Source organism: Cardiocondyla obscurior, linkage group LG29 (assembly GCF_019399895.1).
Source record: "Cardiocondyla obscurior isolate alpha-2009 linkage group LG29, Cobs3.1, whole genome shotgun sequence".
Lineage (NCBI taxonomy): Eukaryota > Metazoa > Arthropoda > Insecta > Hymenoptera > Formicidae > Cardiocondyla > Cardiocondyla obscurior.
This window is the reverse complement of record NC_091892.1, coordinates 504,629-518,777: the sequence shown is the minus strand read 5'-3', so window position 1 is coordinate 518,777 and position 14,149 is coordinate 504,629. Positions and strand designations below refer to the sequence as shown.

The following is a 14,149-nucleotide window of genomic DNA, read 5'->3' as shown; positions in this document are numbered from 1 at the left end:
TTTAATTAAAAACGATATACATCAATATTCTTATTATGCCGTACTTATACCACCCTCCGCTATGCTAGTTTAATGTAAGTAGGTCCCATGTAGAAGAATTGAAAAGAAAAGGGAGACGCAATCGTCTATGCGCAATCGTGCGCTTCGAGGGTGCATGTAAAAATGAAAAGATTTCAAAATTTATTCGCATTTTCCATCGCGCTTTCTTAAAAAGCGCGGTAATTGAAGTTGCACGTTCTTTATTTTCTTTTACGTTAGTTCTCTAGACGCGTGGAAAAATAGAACGACGTAAGAGCAAAGGTCTGTATAAATTCGTTATGCGAACGCGGTGCTCGTAAGTGAGAAAAATCATTCGTGAATATCCTGAATAGAATATGGTAATGGAATGTATACAGTGGCATTCAAAATTTAATTTTCTAATAGTTAGTTTTCCAAGCACGTCTTAGTATAGTTTATACTTCAGTTTCAACACTCGCCAGATTTATAAAAAAAAAAAAAAGATATATTTTTATACGAAATAATACTATGCTGTGTCAACTACGGTCAAGAATGATTTTACTAGAAGTAAAAATGTGATTGCGAATACACGCAATCGTATTTTATTGTACGTACAATTTGTCCGTGATTCAAACCATTCGGAAAGTGTTTTATTATCAAATAAATGCAAAATGCTGGTTTTTTTTTAATTATTATGCGGCAAACTCACGGAAATAAACAGAAAATAGTTATTTTGTTGAAATAAAAAAAAAAAAAACACATTGTTCATATTTTGAACAACTGTTGCATTGACTTAACGTAAAAATAAATAATCTGCAAAAATCATATTTAGGATTTAAATTTTACGCCAGCATGTCACATGCACGTGTGTGTAAAATAAAAATATAAAATTTATATAGCTTAAAATTACAGTTATAATAAACTGTCACATACCTCATAGAAGTAAAAGGAATCAATCTCTTCTGTCGTGTTCAAATCCAGCAGGGATGTGACGTTGATGTAGTCCAGCAAGGGATAGAGCTCGTCGGTAACGTTCTCCAATTCTCCGACGCGCTCCAAATCGAAACCGATCGTCAAATTCCAATCGTTGGTCCGCGCTTGGTTCGCGTCCCCGGACATGGTCGTCGACAATATCCGCACGATCTGCCGTTTACTTTTTTGCTCTGCGTGCCTTCCGTAAAAGGATCATGTCGTCGGTTAAGCGGTAGCCGCTCTGATACTTGAGAAGACACTCGCGTAACGATTTGAATCTGTCCTTCGTTAGTTATCCCGGGACACGAAACACTTGGGAGAGTACAGAAAAGTCCCGTTTCTAATCTTCCGCGATTCTCTCGATAGGCTAAGAATATTTAAAGGAAAAATTGAAGAAAGTCCGAACGTGTTTAAAAGAGGAAGAGATACACGTGTATTCCTCCGTAGATCCCATCGCTGCACGAAATTTAACTTTACTCGCTTACGATTGCGTTCATTAAGTTAGTAAATGCTAAAAGCAGTTAATTTCCTTTTGCATGAAAGTTTTTTACATTAATTCACAGTCCTAGTAGATCCAAATTTTGTTTAACTCTCCCTAATGTAATAAAATTACATTATATAGAAAGTTTATTAATAAACACTTGTGAAGATAATTCGTTTTTTTCCCAATAATATTTTATTATACAAATTGTGAAACGTAAAATGCGTTTCGCTTTCAGAAAGTTTTTTTCTAAAATTAAATGTCATTTATACGTAGATAGTATTAATGGCAGTTAATGTATTGAGATAACGTAAGAGATAATATTCTATAACAATGGAATTTTTAGTTAAAATTTTAAAGAAAATTGTGTTTAATAAATAATATATAGTCGATTACGTAATTTTGATTTTATAATAATATATAAGTGATAAACGAAAGCAGCAATAAAAATGATACGAGTAAAGTTGAAAGATATTAATTGAAAATGTGTGTGAATACAATAAATAATGAATAAATAAATATGTGTTGTCGGAAAAAGGAAGCTGCATAAAAGTATATTAACGCAACTTAGACAATAATAAATGAATAAAAAAAAATCCAGCATTAATATCTATCGAAACATCGTAATATCGTGTGTCGTATTGAAAGTCATTCCGTCTAGAATAGTTTCCAAGTAAAAATAAGACTTGTATTTAACAAACATAATTTAACGATAAGACCAATTTCTAATCGCACTCATCGTATCGCGAAAATAGTAGCCAAGAAAAACAGACACGAGGAAGTCTGCAATATCGAGAAAATTTACACTCGAGTCGTCTCGTTGTTGGTCAAGAACTGACGCAACGATATTTTCCGTTCGGGAAATCTATCGGCGGAGAAAACTTACGGTTGAGATTTTTACTTTTCGTTTAGTTTCGTTTGATGGGGCGATGACTTGACGGGAAATCCGATGTCGTTCGCCGGTGGTCAATTTCTCGCTCGCAAACGAATGCTGCGGCTAGTTTTGATCTACTCTTTCAAACTCTGGCGAGCCCGGGCGAATGATACATCTCCCATGATGTCGTAATGAATTATCGTGCACATATTAGTAGCAAAACGGGTTGACAGATGGGCAAACAGCCATTGTGTTAACGGATATTAAGCAGAATCTTCTATGTCACGAAGCATTGCTTTGACAGATGGAACATAAATTTCTTCCGGCAATTTTCTCTTTCGCCACGAACAAGCTGATTAAACTAGCCGCAGGGTGGTCGTTGCTATTATAATAGGAACAATCCTGCTTTACTGTTTGACGTAACAAACCCGTTCTTTCTCTGAAGAATGAACTTTATCCCATAAATAATTACCTTTATAGATCTACACATGCTTCACAGAAAACCCATAATGTTAATTTAATAGCAAATTATTTTTAAATAGACACATTCATACGTAGAATTTTACTTTGGCTCAAGAATAATTAAATTTCTCGTAATTAAAAGGCGATGTGATTGTTAATCGTTTTCAAATGGCTTGGATATAAACGGTATAAATTATACGAACGTTTTGTTACGCTGATTTAAGGAATTTTTTTCAAAAGAGCTATAACGCAAATTTGATTGCTAATGATATTAATTTTAGAGTTATAAACAGCTTTCTGAAATTTTCATATAAATTAATACTAAATTTAAATTTGCATATAAATTTGCATATAAACAACTGCTATTATTATATGTGTGTAAATAAAATAACATTTGAAAATTGAGTGTGTTATAGTTTGGGATGTGGGCGATATATTTTTCGCGGTTTTTTAATTGGATAGTTCGACCGACTCGCGCATATAATTTTTTTTCGTATACGAAGAGTTAACGTTTCAGTTGATTACGAAGTAATTGACAATCTTTCTTACGATGTATCTATATTATATTTTTTCGAAATAAATCTCGAAGGAGCATTTGTTTTTAGGTGGCACCCCCGTTTGCTTTGATTATATTCTCGTACTAAATCTTGGCGCGCCATGTGATACATTTCCGGAGCACATTAACACCCCCGAGTCGCTCGGCATAATAAAAATAAAGAAAACTGAACAGATTAGCGCTATATGCATTTCTACGGTACTTTAGATCGAGAAGAGATTGAAAGTAAAGTATCTTTTAGACTAAAGAACAAAAAATCTTTTTTAAATAACATTTCAACATTAAATTTAAAAGAGTTACGAATAGCTTTATCAACCGGAAGAGATAGTGTCGTAAAAAATGTTAATGTAGTTGTTTTTTTTTTTTTTTTTTTTTTGTACGTTTTTAACTTGCGTCAGTTTAACATGAAATTTCTCTATTTCCTCGACGTCAGCTGTTTCTCAAATCGAGTCGATTGATTTTGGTGCTCAATTACGTCTCGCTTAAACAATCGAACACTGTTAAACAAACTGTTGTTTCCAAGTTGACGATTAATTCCAATATTAACGCGCACCGCAGATATTCGCCTTCGTCGAAACGCATCGACATATAATAGCAATTACGCCGGAAACAACTTTTGAGAAGTTCTGAGATGTAAATCGAAAATCGTTCGCGTTTCCCTACACGAATAGAATAGGAGTTTGCCCGTTACGCGCTTCACTGCCCCCTCGGTTAGTGAAGCGCGTAACGAGCAAAGGATTGCTATTCTCTCGGGACCGAAAATAATTTCTTGAATAATGTTTGTATCAGATTGTTCTCCCTCCATCCCTCGTATCATCCGTAGAGTGAAGGAAATGATACCCTTTTGCGTGCAATTGCTTCCGCGCTCTATCAAAATGAAATTAATATTATTTGCGGACACCTTTTTCGCAATACCGCATAAAATGTAGTAAGAATCAAACAAGTTTGAAAGAAAAAAAGTAAATATTGGCATTTATAAAGTTGTGTAAATTTTTGTTATTAATGAGAATCTTCCTAAATTACAAGTAAACAGTAGAAAGATGGTTTCATGGTGGTTTCAAAGAGATTTATGCATTACACTTGGATAATATTGTTACGTTGTTACGAACATAAATACAAAGATCAATTTTAATGTTTGTCGGCCATTAAACTTTCAAGAAACTATACCGATTGCAATTTCTCTCTTTACATAACAGGGTGTTTAACGGAATGATTAGTTTTAATCGTTTAACATATTAAACTCGATATGTTTCATCAAATTTGACTTTACTTCATCACGTTGTACCCAATATCAAAGTTAAATATGCGCAACATTTATGAATGTAACATGTCATTTTTATACCAAATAACTTTAATATACTGTATTTTTTTATTTCTAATTTCTGTAACCATAATTAGAGCGATAATTACATTGGAAGAGACTCTCGATCGTATTGCACTTTTAGGAAATCTATCGATATATGTATATTGGAGGACTTGCTATCTGGAAGTCTTTTGAGATACCGAACACCAGATATCGATGGTACAACTCACCGCGCGCGAGTCCGAAGTGTCCTTTTTCTAATCGCTGCAAATAAAGGGTGTTACAAGGTGTTACGAGCTGTTGATCCTAAAAAGATAATATTGACGATGGATGGTTCCTCTTTGATCTTTGCTGTGCAACGACGTAATCGCGTAACTCACAGCGCACGCGATTTATGCGTTCAAAGGAACACACGACATCGATAGCGAGAGATCAATAACATAACATAGTCGTTAATCAATGCGATTTACGAAGAGATCAGTTAAAGCTCGAAGTAAGGGATGACCGCGGTTCTTATAGTTTTTTTTTTCTTTTCTACTTTTTTTTTTCAAATTTTTAACGTATCACACTTTTTTAGTTTAATTAATGTCCTTTGCGAGCATTTGTAAAATAAAATTAGTTAAAATATTATTGGAAAGTAAAGAGGGGTACCAGATTCAGGCTGAAAAACGAAAATGTAAAAGTGGAACAGAACCAACCAGCGATCAGCTGCACGTCAATCAAAGATTGATATCACTTTTTTAATAAATTTAGGTTGCAAAAGAGATTAATTTGAGAGGACGAATGCATTTGTCAAATGGATTTCATACGTGAAATAAGCTTCGTGTAAAAGAAAAAGTAACTAATATCCTAAAATTTCTCTTAAATACCTACGTAAATTTTATTATTTATTATCACGTTAATTCTAATTGGCCAGAAAATATTATTACGAGTTAAAAGTCAAGTATTTATTCTCATCAGAGAAAAAGAAGGTAAAACGTTGATGAAGAACAATCTCACGGACATTAACAGTATCTTGATGTTCCGTCACAAGTTACAATGCTCTTTCCGCTCTTATCTTAGCGAGGGTGCCTACGTTTCGGTGCGAGTTTTAGGTAATCCGTCGTAATTATACCCGTTAGAAAAACGTGGATCATACCTGGGAAAAACTCATTTCTCCGCTAAAACACTGTTAATCGATTTTTATCTGCTTCGTAGCACACGTAAACGAATCTTTCTCTCGAGTGATTTGGATCGATAAATCCGAGCGTAAATTTGTTAAAATCAAAATTTAATGCTGTTTATTTAAAGGGGCGCTGTGGTAACGATTGTGTAGCTCGTTTTTTTTTTTTTTTTTTTTTTTTTTATTTCAAACTTGTGTTTTATCACGTGTTATTCGAACGACTGGATAGGTAAAAGGTAAGAATGTTTCAACGGAAAGAGGACGAGTAGACATACTCGCTTGTACGACGCGCGGAACGCGACTGAAGGCGCGTCCAACTCCAAACGAAACCAAACGCCGCGCCGGTCCGGTCCGAGAGAAGGAATCACCGGTCCCGTCCCGACGCGGCGTCGCATTCGCACGCGCCCACGCTCGCGCACGTGTCGAGAGACTCGCAAATTTACCCTCTCAACAATAAAACAATATACACCTCTGTAATGTATTAATAATAACACGACGCTAACTTTTAACATTACAAGGCTTATCGATCAAGAGGAGATTAATGTAAAAAAAACGAGAGAGAAAAAAAAAATATAAAAGGAAAGTAGAGAAAGTTTATTACTTTGAATTAACAACACTTTTTTTTTTTTAATTAGATTGCATTTTATTTCCTAAAATTTTTATTTTTTTAAAATAATCCGTGCAATAACACCGACAAACAATAATGCAAAGTGTTATTATTATTATATTGGATAATTGAAACGATCGGAATTGTATCGTATTTGCATTATACTTATTTAAATTGCAATAATGACATTTTACGCATGGCATATGTATTTATGCGTATAAACAGTTGCTTGTTTCCGAAACACTGAACTTGAATAGGTTACAAGAATAATCCGTGATAATCCGCGAAGTTAATTAACGTTGAACGAGATTTCACGATATCGGATAGAATTAAAAGCATTGAAATTGATTGCAACTGATCGAAATTGACTGAAATTAAAGCAAACCAATTGGAATTGAGAGAGATAACGATAAGCCCAATAAAATTCAACCACTTGTTGGTGCAGCAAGTATATTTATTCAAAAACAGCAAATATGATGGTGTAATTGCATATTTGTTGCACGTTTGTCAACGTTCGTTAAACACTTGTCGAACAATTACAATATGTAAATACATTTATTTAAAATGCTGCAAACTGTATGAAACATAATATAAAACTCATTTAACGATTAGCTCATATTTCTCGGCTTTTTATTATTTTATTATATAATATCATTTTAATATCTTTTTTGTTTTTTTTTTTAATATATTATTTTATATATATTATTTTCGCAATTTAAGTAATATCTATTTGATATATTTTTATTTCTCTCGATTTGAATTAATTCAAGCTTTAGGTATCATACTTAAGGAACTTATTATTCATTGTTATATTAGGGATTTTTCCGTAAAATTTTTAATTTAGATTTCTCTTTTTGACACATAAAGACATTTAGGGCACATTTTGGTACACGAAAACCGCAATATTAAATTCTGTCCACGCGACCGACATTACGGTGCATGTTCCGATGCATAATATGTAACCCGCATTTCACCACGTGTTCACGGAAGGTATGTCATTAAAATTTTGTAACACCTATATTATTCCAAGTGCATCCCGACGTCGCGAATGCGTGCTTATCGAAACGGAAGTTACGCCTGCTTGTGTTTCGACGAGAAATCGATAATAATGTGTTTGACGCGGCGAAAAGGCGCTCTTTATTGTTATTCGTTTCAATGCGTCACGAAAACGCATGAGAAATATTGAATAGGGCACCATGGAAATTACTTTATGATACAAATTAACCAAATTGCGTAATTTACGTATGCCGTGCAATTTTTTCTGCTGCGGATACGTGTATTTTGGATAAGGATTCGATGACGATGTAAAAAACAAAAATACCACAAAGATTAAAATTATTATCGTTTACTTCAAGGAGTTAGTGACGTAATGTAGTGATGTTCAGTAATATCGAGCAATTTGCAATGAAAATGTTATGCAATAAAAAAAACTTACTCCGGATAATAAAATTATGAAAATCTCGTAACTTTTCATTACGAGTACCACCTGTCGGGCCATATTAAGTCAACCTTTTACCCATGATTTTAAACGACTTGGAATTAATACCGGGATATATTTCCTTTCCGTCTTTATCCAACAAATCGGCAAAGTCTCTCGAAAGAAATTCTTCAAATCCTGCACCTGCCGCTGACTTTTGTGAAATTATAGATGTAAATGCCGTGGCTGTTGCCGGCACTCCATACAAAGGTCCGATAAGATCTCTAAATTTAAATTTTAATTACATGAAGCATTAAATTAAAGTTTTTTTTTTTATACATATATTAATTGTAACGTTTTAACATTTGTCAGTATCAAATGTATAATTGTAATATAAATGTTAAGAAAAGTCAAGAAAATAATAAATAATTTGCACCATTTAGCTGCGAGAATTTAAAAAAAAAAAATATATAGAAAAAGTACTTGGAAAAGATTTATATAACATTTTAGAACAGCGAGAAAAGGATCAATAATGTATTAAATGTTTCATTAGCAAATTGATAATTTAACACAAGCCATACCTGATTTTCAGAATATCCTTGCCTAATCCGTATCCTCGATAATCGGGATCTACGCTAAGCCCAATAGCATATAGATACTTGTCAACTCCATAACGTTCGTACACCACTTTCGTTGCAGTGGCTATGATTTCGAACGTGGTTTTACACTTATCGGACTTAAACTGCAATCAATTACCAATTCAAACTCAGTTTAAAAAAACGAATTGTACGTTATAACAATAGCGTTTGATAATGTGTACAGAGAAAATAAAAAGACACCTTGGCACGTTATTACGACAGAAGGCAAAGGTCGCCAGCAAGAATATCAAAACACTTGACGATCATTGTACACCGGTAGACACATAATTCGTTTTTATAACGCGTTTTATAACGTATTCTTTTAAAGTAACATTGTTCGAAAAATTACAAGCGCTCGTAATAAACGTTTCGTATCAGTAAAATAAATTCCAACAGAGCAATAGATGATGTATTTACAAAGTTTATCGGGACTTACCTGATAACCGGAGATGCTATCTTTCTGATTTTTTCCATCGATACCTAGAGCGTTCATCCCAGCGATTATGGGTTTTCCACCGTTCGGATTGTCGGTGAACGCGGCTATGGATATACCTTCTGCGAGCAATAAACGCCATATTGTACTTATGTCGTCCACGAATACAGGATCGTCTTTCGCATCTGCAAATAAAATAGAAAAAAAAAGAAAAAAAAGATTAATATTTGTATAATTATAAAGATACTCATATATTTGTAATTGGTTTTCGTTTTTGAATTTATTAAAAAAAAAAAAGTTTTACATTAGACTAAACCAGACTAAGATCGTAATTGAAAAAACTTTTTTTTATCGGGCAATCGGTCAAACTTACTTAAACAATTGCAGGTCGGTTCATCGGCTAGGAAATATGTGCACATATGTTGCACGGCGTCTTCGTATCGATCTTCAGGAATTTCCTGGACCGTAAATTTCATCGGTTTCCCATTTTTATCCGACTTCTCAATTACTTTCCAAACTTTGGGCGGAGTGCTGGCTGGTCTAATGCGTGGCATTTTATCTATCTCTTTCTGTAAATCTGCTGTAATGGGTCGAATGTCCACTTTCTGCGTGTACAATCGTGTTGAATGACACTTCGTCCAAACGTTAGAAAAACGTAGAATTTTCAACATTAGTGATGTTTTGATCTGTACTCGTCGTTCACCAGACTGCCACTGTCGATAGAATTGGCTGGTTATACAACTATAATAATATGCCAACTGTCCTACTCAAGAACGGATACAACACGCTATCGTAATGGTGGAAATATGTTATCAATTTTCTTGTCTATCTCGTTTGTACGTTAACGTTTTTTTTACATTTCTTATCTATAAAATGATGCAGTATTCCTCATACAGTTCTTGTGCTAAAATTTTTGTTCGAATTATTATTCAAGCAAGTTATACTTACAATAAACTAATTGTTTAAATTTTAAACGTAAAAAAAATAAAAACTGTAGAAATAAAAAATTATTGCGATAGTAAGAATAAAAGCATATATTATTTTTTTTTAAAAAAGGCTACATATGGTATATTGCTATATGTATAATATAAAGTGAAATTATTAATATATATAATTACTTACACGTTAATATAAATATTAATTTAACAAATGTAATAAATTTTTTATTTAATATTAATTTCAAGATCGTCATTAACGTATAAATAATACAATGGTAAAAACAATCGGTATAAAATTATTGTATATTTAAAAAAATATATAAAATATTTTTGCTATTATACGTAGTTATATTATAATATTATAATTAATATCTCGTGCAATAGAAGTCATGTTTTTAGAGTAACAAATTAATTGTGTTAAAATACTTATCTATTCGTTATCACTACGTGCACATGTGAGATCCTCCTCTCTTTCTTTGCAGATTATCACATATTATCGTATACTTATGTAACATGTTTTGAATATACCGTTGTTAATTTTGTAATACAAAAAACTGTAAGCTTCTTCTAAAATTAATGATGATTAATAGCGTTAGTTTTATTAAAAATAATCTTGCACTTTGGTTTTGGTTTGAATCATGGTATATGTTTAATGCCATCATGTTGAAAGAAGGAAAAAAAAAAGGAGAGAAAGAAGGAGAAACTCATGTTAAAATACTCTTTTTTCCAAGCATAGGTATGAATAACAAAGAAAAATAGGTGATTTTAGTGTAAGCAAATCTTTTTTTTACTAATTTCTACATGTATAAAAATTTAATTTGTAATCAAATGTATATTATATTTAACTTTATTTAAATATATGTTATACATATATGCTACTACGTATGTTTTTAACATACAGAATATCAACATAATTTAGGCACTTGTAAAATCTGTATTAAAGTTGTATTCATCGGAAGCAAGTGAAAATCCTTCTAGTTGTCCTGCCAATTTGGAAGCAGCTTTTTCTGAAAATTAGAAACATTTTAAAATGATTTAATATTATACATATTTAATCGTCCTTCTCATTTTTATAATACCTCTTCTTGCGCGATTTTTCTTTTCCTTCTTGAATTGTAGTTTCTTAACCTTGTTCAGTTTTTGATTGCCTTCAATCTCAAAAATGGGATCTGGTTTCTTCTTTCTTTCAACAGGTACATTCTTTTTTGTATCTTGCAACTTCTTTTTTAATTTCTTCTGCACTTTGTATTCCTGTGATATTAATCGAATGTTGTTAAAAATAATCTTTGTTATAGTTTCCTTTATATTTGTAAAATATTAGCTTCTTACAGTTTCTTTCTGTATTTCAATCTCCATAGCTGCTGCCACAGGTCCTGTACTACTGATCAATACAGGATCTGTAGTAGAATTATTTGTAGAATCCGCGAAATTATCGAGCATCATTTTTTCTTCGGCAACAAAATTTTCAATGTCAAATTCTTTAGTCATTTGACTAACTATCTCAGCAGATATGTGACATTCTGATTGCTCAGGTGGTACCGTGTAATATCTAAATCAAATATATTCAAGTATAAAGAAATGAAACTATTACGCACAAAGCTGAAATAAAGTAACAAAACAAACCGGATTTTTCCAGAATTCCAATCCTCAATAACACTACGTGCAGCAGCAGCTGCGTCAGGAACTCCACCTCTTTTATATTTTCCCATTCGTGCCCCTTTCATTGCAAAAAATTCATCCGGCGTAGAAAAATCTTGCATGTCATATAATTCCATTATTTGTTGTCGCGAAACTCTTTTCAAAATTGCAGTAGCTGGGACAAAAGGATCTTTCAGTGCTTGAATTCTTACTGCATTTTTAAGAGCTACAGATGTATCATCGGAATTTTCATCCGAATTAGCAAACACTATACCAGGGGAATCTAATAATTTTATTTTAGAATCTAATTGAACAATTTGCATCGCTTTTGTTATTCCTGAAATTAGTTTAAGAAAAGTTTAAAGTGTATAACTAATATAAAAAGTGGTAATAAATAATTAAGCGATTAAATACCTGGTAGATTTCCCACGTTGCACGCTTTGTTGCGCTTCAAAGAATTAATGACGCTAGATTTTCCTACATTTGGCAAACCAACAACACCTACTCTTATACTTGTTTTCACATTATCACTATTTCTGCAATAATTTCCAAGTAGGGACAAGAGCAATTCCGCACCGAAACAAGTATTACTCTGTATCATAGATTCTGTTTTCTTTCCTAATTTTCTTCTACCTAATCGTTTTGCTTGATTTTGCGTCGACGACTTAAATGCGACAGCGGGCAAGCTAGTTCTTAAATATTTTAGCCATTGATCTAAGTTATCTCTGGGAACCAAATCAGCTTTGTTTAGAACTAACACTAGTCTTTTGTTTCCTTTTGTAGATCGAACTGCTTCTTCTACCTATTGTTAGATATCAAAAAATTAATATCGTTATACTCTTGCAAATTGGTACATTTATATTTACAATAAACGTTTTGTAAAACTTTTTTATATCCACATACCTCTTTGCATCGAGTTCCCAAAGGATCACGAGCATCTACAATCTCAAGAATAACATCTGCTGCATCCAAAACCTTTTTAAATTCCTTATAATAAGCTTTAAGTGAATTCTCTTGTTTGGCAATAACATTTTTTGGCTGATCAGAATTTATTTCCATTTTATGTGTTAACTGTTTATTTTCAGCTTGATTAACTAATCCCTGAAGACCATCTTTGGCAATTTGCTGACGTTTTCTCTCTCGTGCTGCTTCTTTCTGTTTCTGCTTTTCTTCCTCTCTGTGCTTTTTCATTGCTTCTACTTCCTTTAATATATCTTCTTTAAATGGACATTGATTTGGTATTTCCATCATCTTGGCTTTTTCTAACGAAAAATAAAATTACAATTACCAAATTAAATGTTTAAAACACATCTTAATATATTTCAAAACTGACTTTTAGAATGCTTTTTGGCTTCTTTTTTCATTTTCCGGTTATGCTCACGGACTTTTTTCTCGATCTTGTATCTTTGCCGCGCTGGCATGCGCTTGCTCTGCTTCTCTATTTATAACAGTATTAAAAAATAATTACTTTTGGGCCAAAAAAGATAAACTGTTAAAATGAATGATTTTATCGTACATAACCTGTACATATGTAACTTTTTAGTTTTCGATAAAGTAAATAGGATTTTAAAGACTCTGTAATAATTAATTAATTAATTAACTAACATATACTTACTACGAATCTTCATATTTGCTGATATACAACTGTACTAAAAATTCACGATACTTTTTTGACGGTAATATACGCTTTACGTTCGGAACGACCACGTGGACTCGATCAAAATGAATTAAACAGTGTCGAGTGTCGACCCCAGTCGACACTTTCTGGCATATATGAGTATGTGCATCAAAATCAGGATTGATTATTCAGTCACATTTTATTTCAATAAATTACTAAAATAAGTTAATAAATTTTGGCGATCTTTACTTTTACTTTTAAATATTAACGATTAAAAAAATATATAAAAATTAAAAATATATGAAACTCTAACAAGATTTGCAATTTTTGTCAACAATCATATACACGTATATTATTTGTAAATATTTTTTAAGATTATCGCAAGTAGGTTGGAAGATGAATAGTGAAAGGTATACGCGTTAATGCATAGGCGAATGAGCTAGCATTCTCACACTTTCATCACGTCGTATAAGTTCGACGCGATAAAGACAAGGCCGTTGATGGTCGCCGCGCGGGGCAGAATAGAAATTCCTGTAAATTAATTTCACGCGAATCCCGCGATAAAGACAAGGCCGTTGATGGTCGCCGCGCGGGGCAGAATAGAAATTCCTGTAAATTAATTTCACGCGAATCCCGCGATAATACGCTCCTCGAGATCGCGAGAGAGTGATACAATTTCTCGAATCTCATCCCGATTCCCACGGCGGGTGTGTCGTTCCATGAAGTGAATCGATGAAGTTCATCAGTCTGAGGCCTTCCACAAAAAGTAGGCGACTCGAATTTACAAATTAAAAAGCGCTACATATTTAACTTAAAAAGACTTAATCAAGTTTAATTATTACGTTTATATTACGTTTTAGTATAACATAAAATATAATTAAAAAATATAAAATTGAATTGATTGGAAGAATGATCTTTCGACACTGTTTTATACGCGTTTCTAAACTAGTTCTTTTTCTTTGCAGTCAATCGAAGATCGATCGATGGCTCGACCTGGTCGAATGGAGGGGAAAGGCACTAGCTCGTCCGGGCAACTCCTCGTCCCAACTCTCG

At 32.9% G+C, this 14,149-nt stretch overlaps 3 protein-coding genes and 1 long non-coding RNA gene across 5 annotated transcripts in view; 1 reads left to right on the top strand and 3 right to left on the bottom strand.

Annotated features, from left to right (window-relative positions):
* Ccap-r (Crustacean cardioactive peptide receptor) overlaps positions 1-6,697 on the bottom strand; it is a 40,308-nt gene extending 33,611 nt beyond the window's left edge. For both annotated transcript variants that reach the window (XM_070673577.1, XM_070673578.1), the window contains exon 1: positions 931-6,697. In XM_070673577.1, the coding sequence (XP_070529678.1) occupies positions 931-1,116 (186 nt within the window). In that variant the 5' untranslated portion in view covers positions 1,117-6,697. The remainder of the gene's footprint in view (positions 1-930) is intronic.
* Positions 1-14,145, top strand: part of LOC139112528 (uncharacterized) — a 49,503-nt gene extending 35,358 nt beyond the window's left edge. The window contains exon 7 of the long non-coding RNA XR_011547397.1: positions 14,062-14,145. This is a non-coding gene — a long non-coding RNA (uncharacterized lncRNA). The remainder of the gene's footprint in view (positions 1-14,061) is intronic.
* LOC139112526 (uncharacterized) lies at positions 7,744-9,636 on the bottom strand. Its single transcript, XM_070673580.1, has 4 exons — positions 9,276-9,636; positions 8,906-9,087; positions 8,413-8,573; positions 7,744-8,115 (listed from the first exon to the last, which is right to left on the bottom strand). Exons 1-4 carry the CDS (start codon positions 9,571-9,573, stop codon positions 7,914-7,916), a joined length of 843 nt encoding a protein of 280 aa, XP_070529681.1. The 5' UTR covers positions 9,574-9,636; the 3' UTR covers positions 7,744-7,913.
* Positions 10,672-13,319, bottom strand: Ns1 (Nucleostemin 1). Its single transcript, XM_070673573.1, has 8 exons — positions 13,094-13,319; positions 12,812-12,916; positions 12,382-12,740; positions 11,893-12,280; positions 11,464-11,815; positions 11,170-11,389; positions 10,920-11,091; positions 10,672-10,847 (listed from the first exon to the last, which is right to left on the bottom strand). Exons 1-8 carry the CDS (start codon positions 13,104-13,106, stop codon positions 10,756-10,758), a joined length of 1,701 nt encoding a protein of 566 aa, XP_070529674.1. The 5' UTR covers positions 13,107-13,319; the 3' UTR covers positions 10,672-10,755.
* Positions 14,146-14,149: the final 4 nt, after the last annotated feature.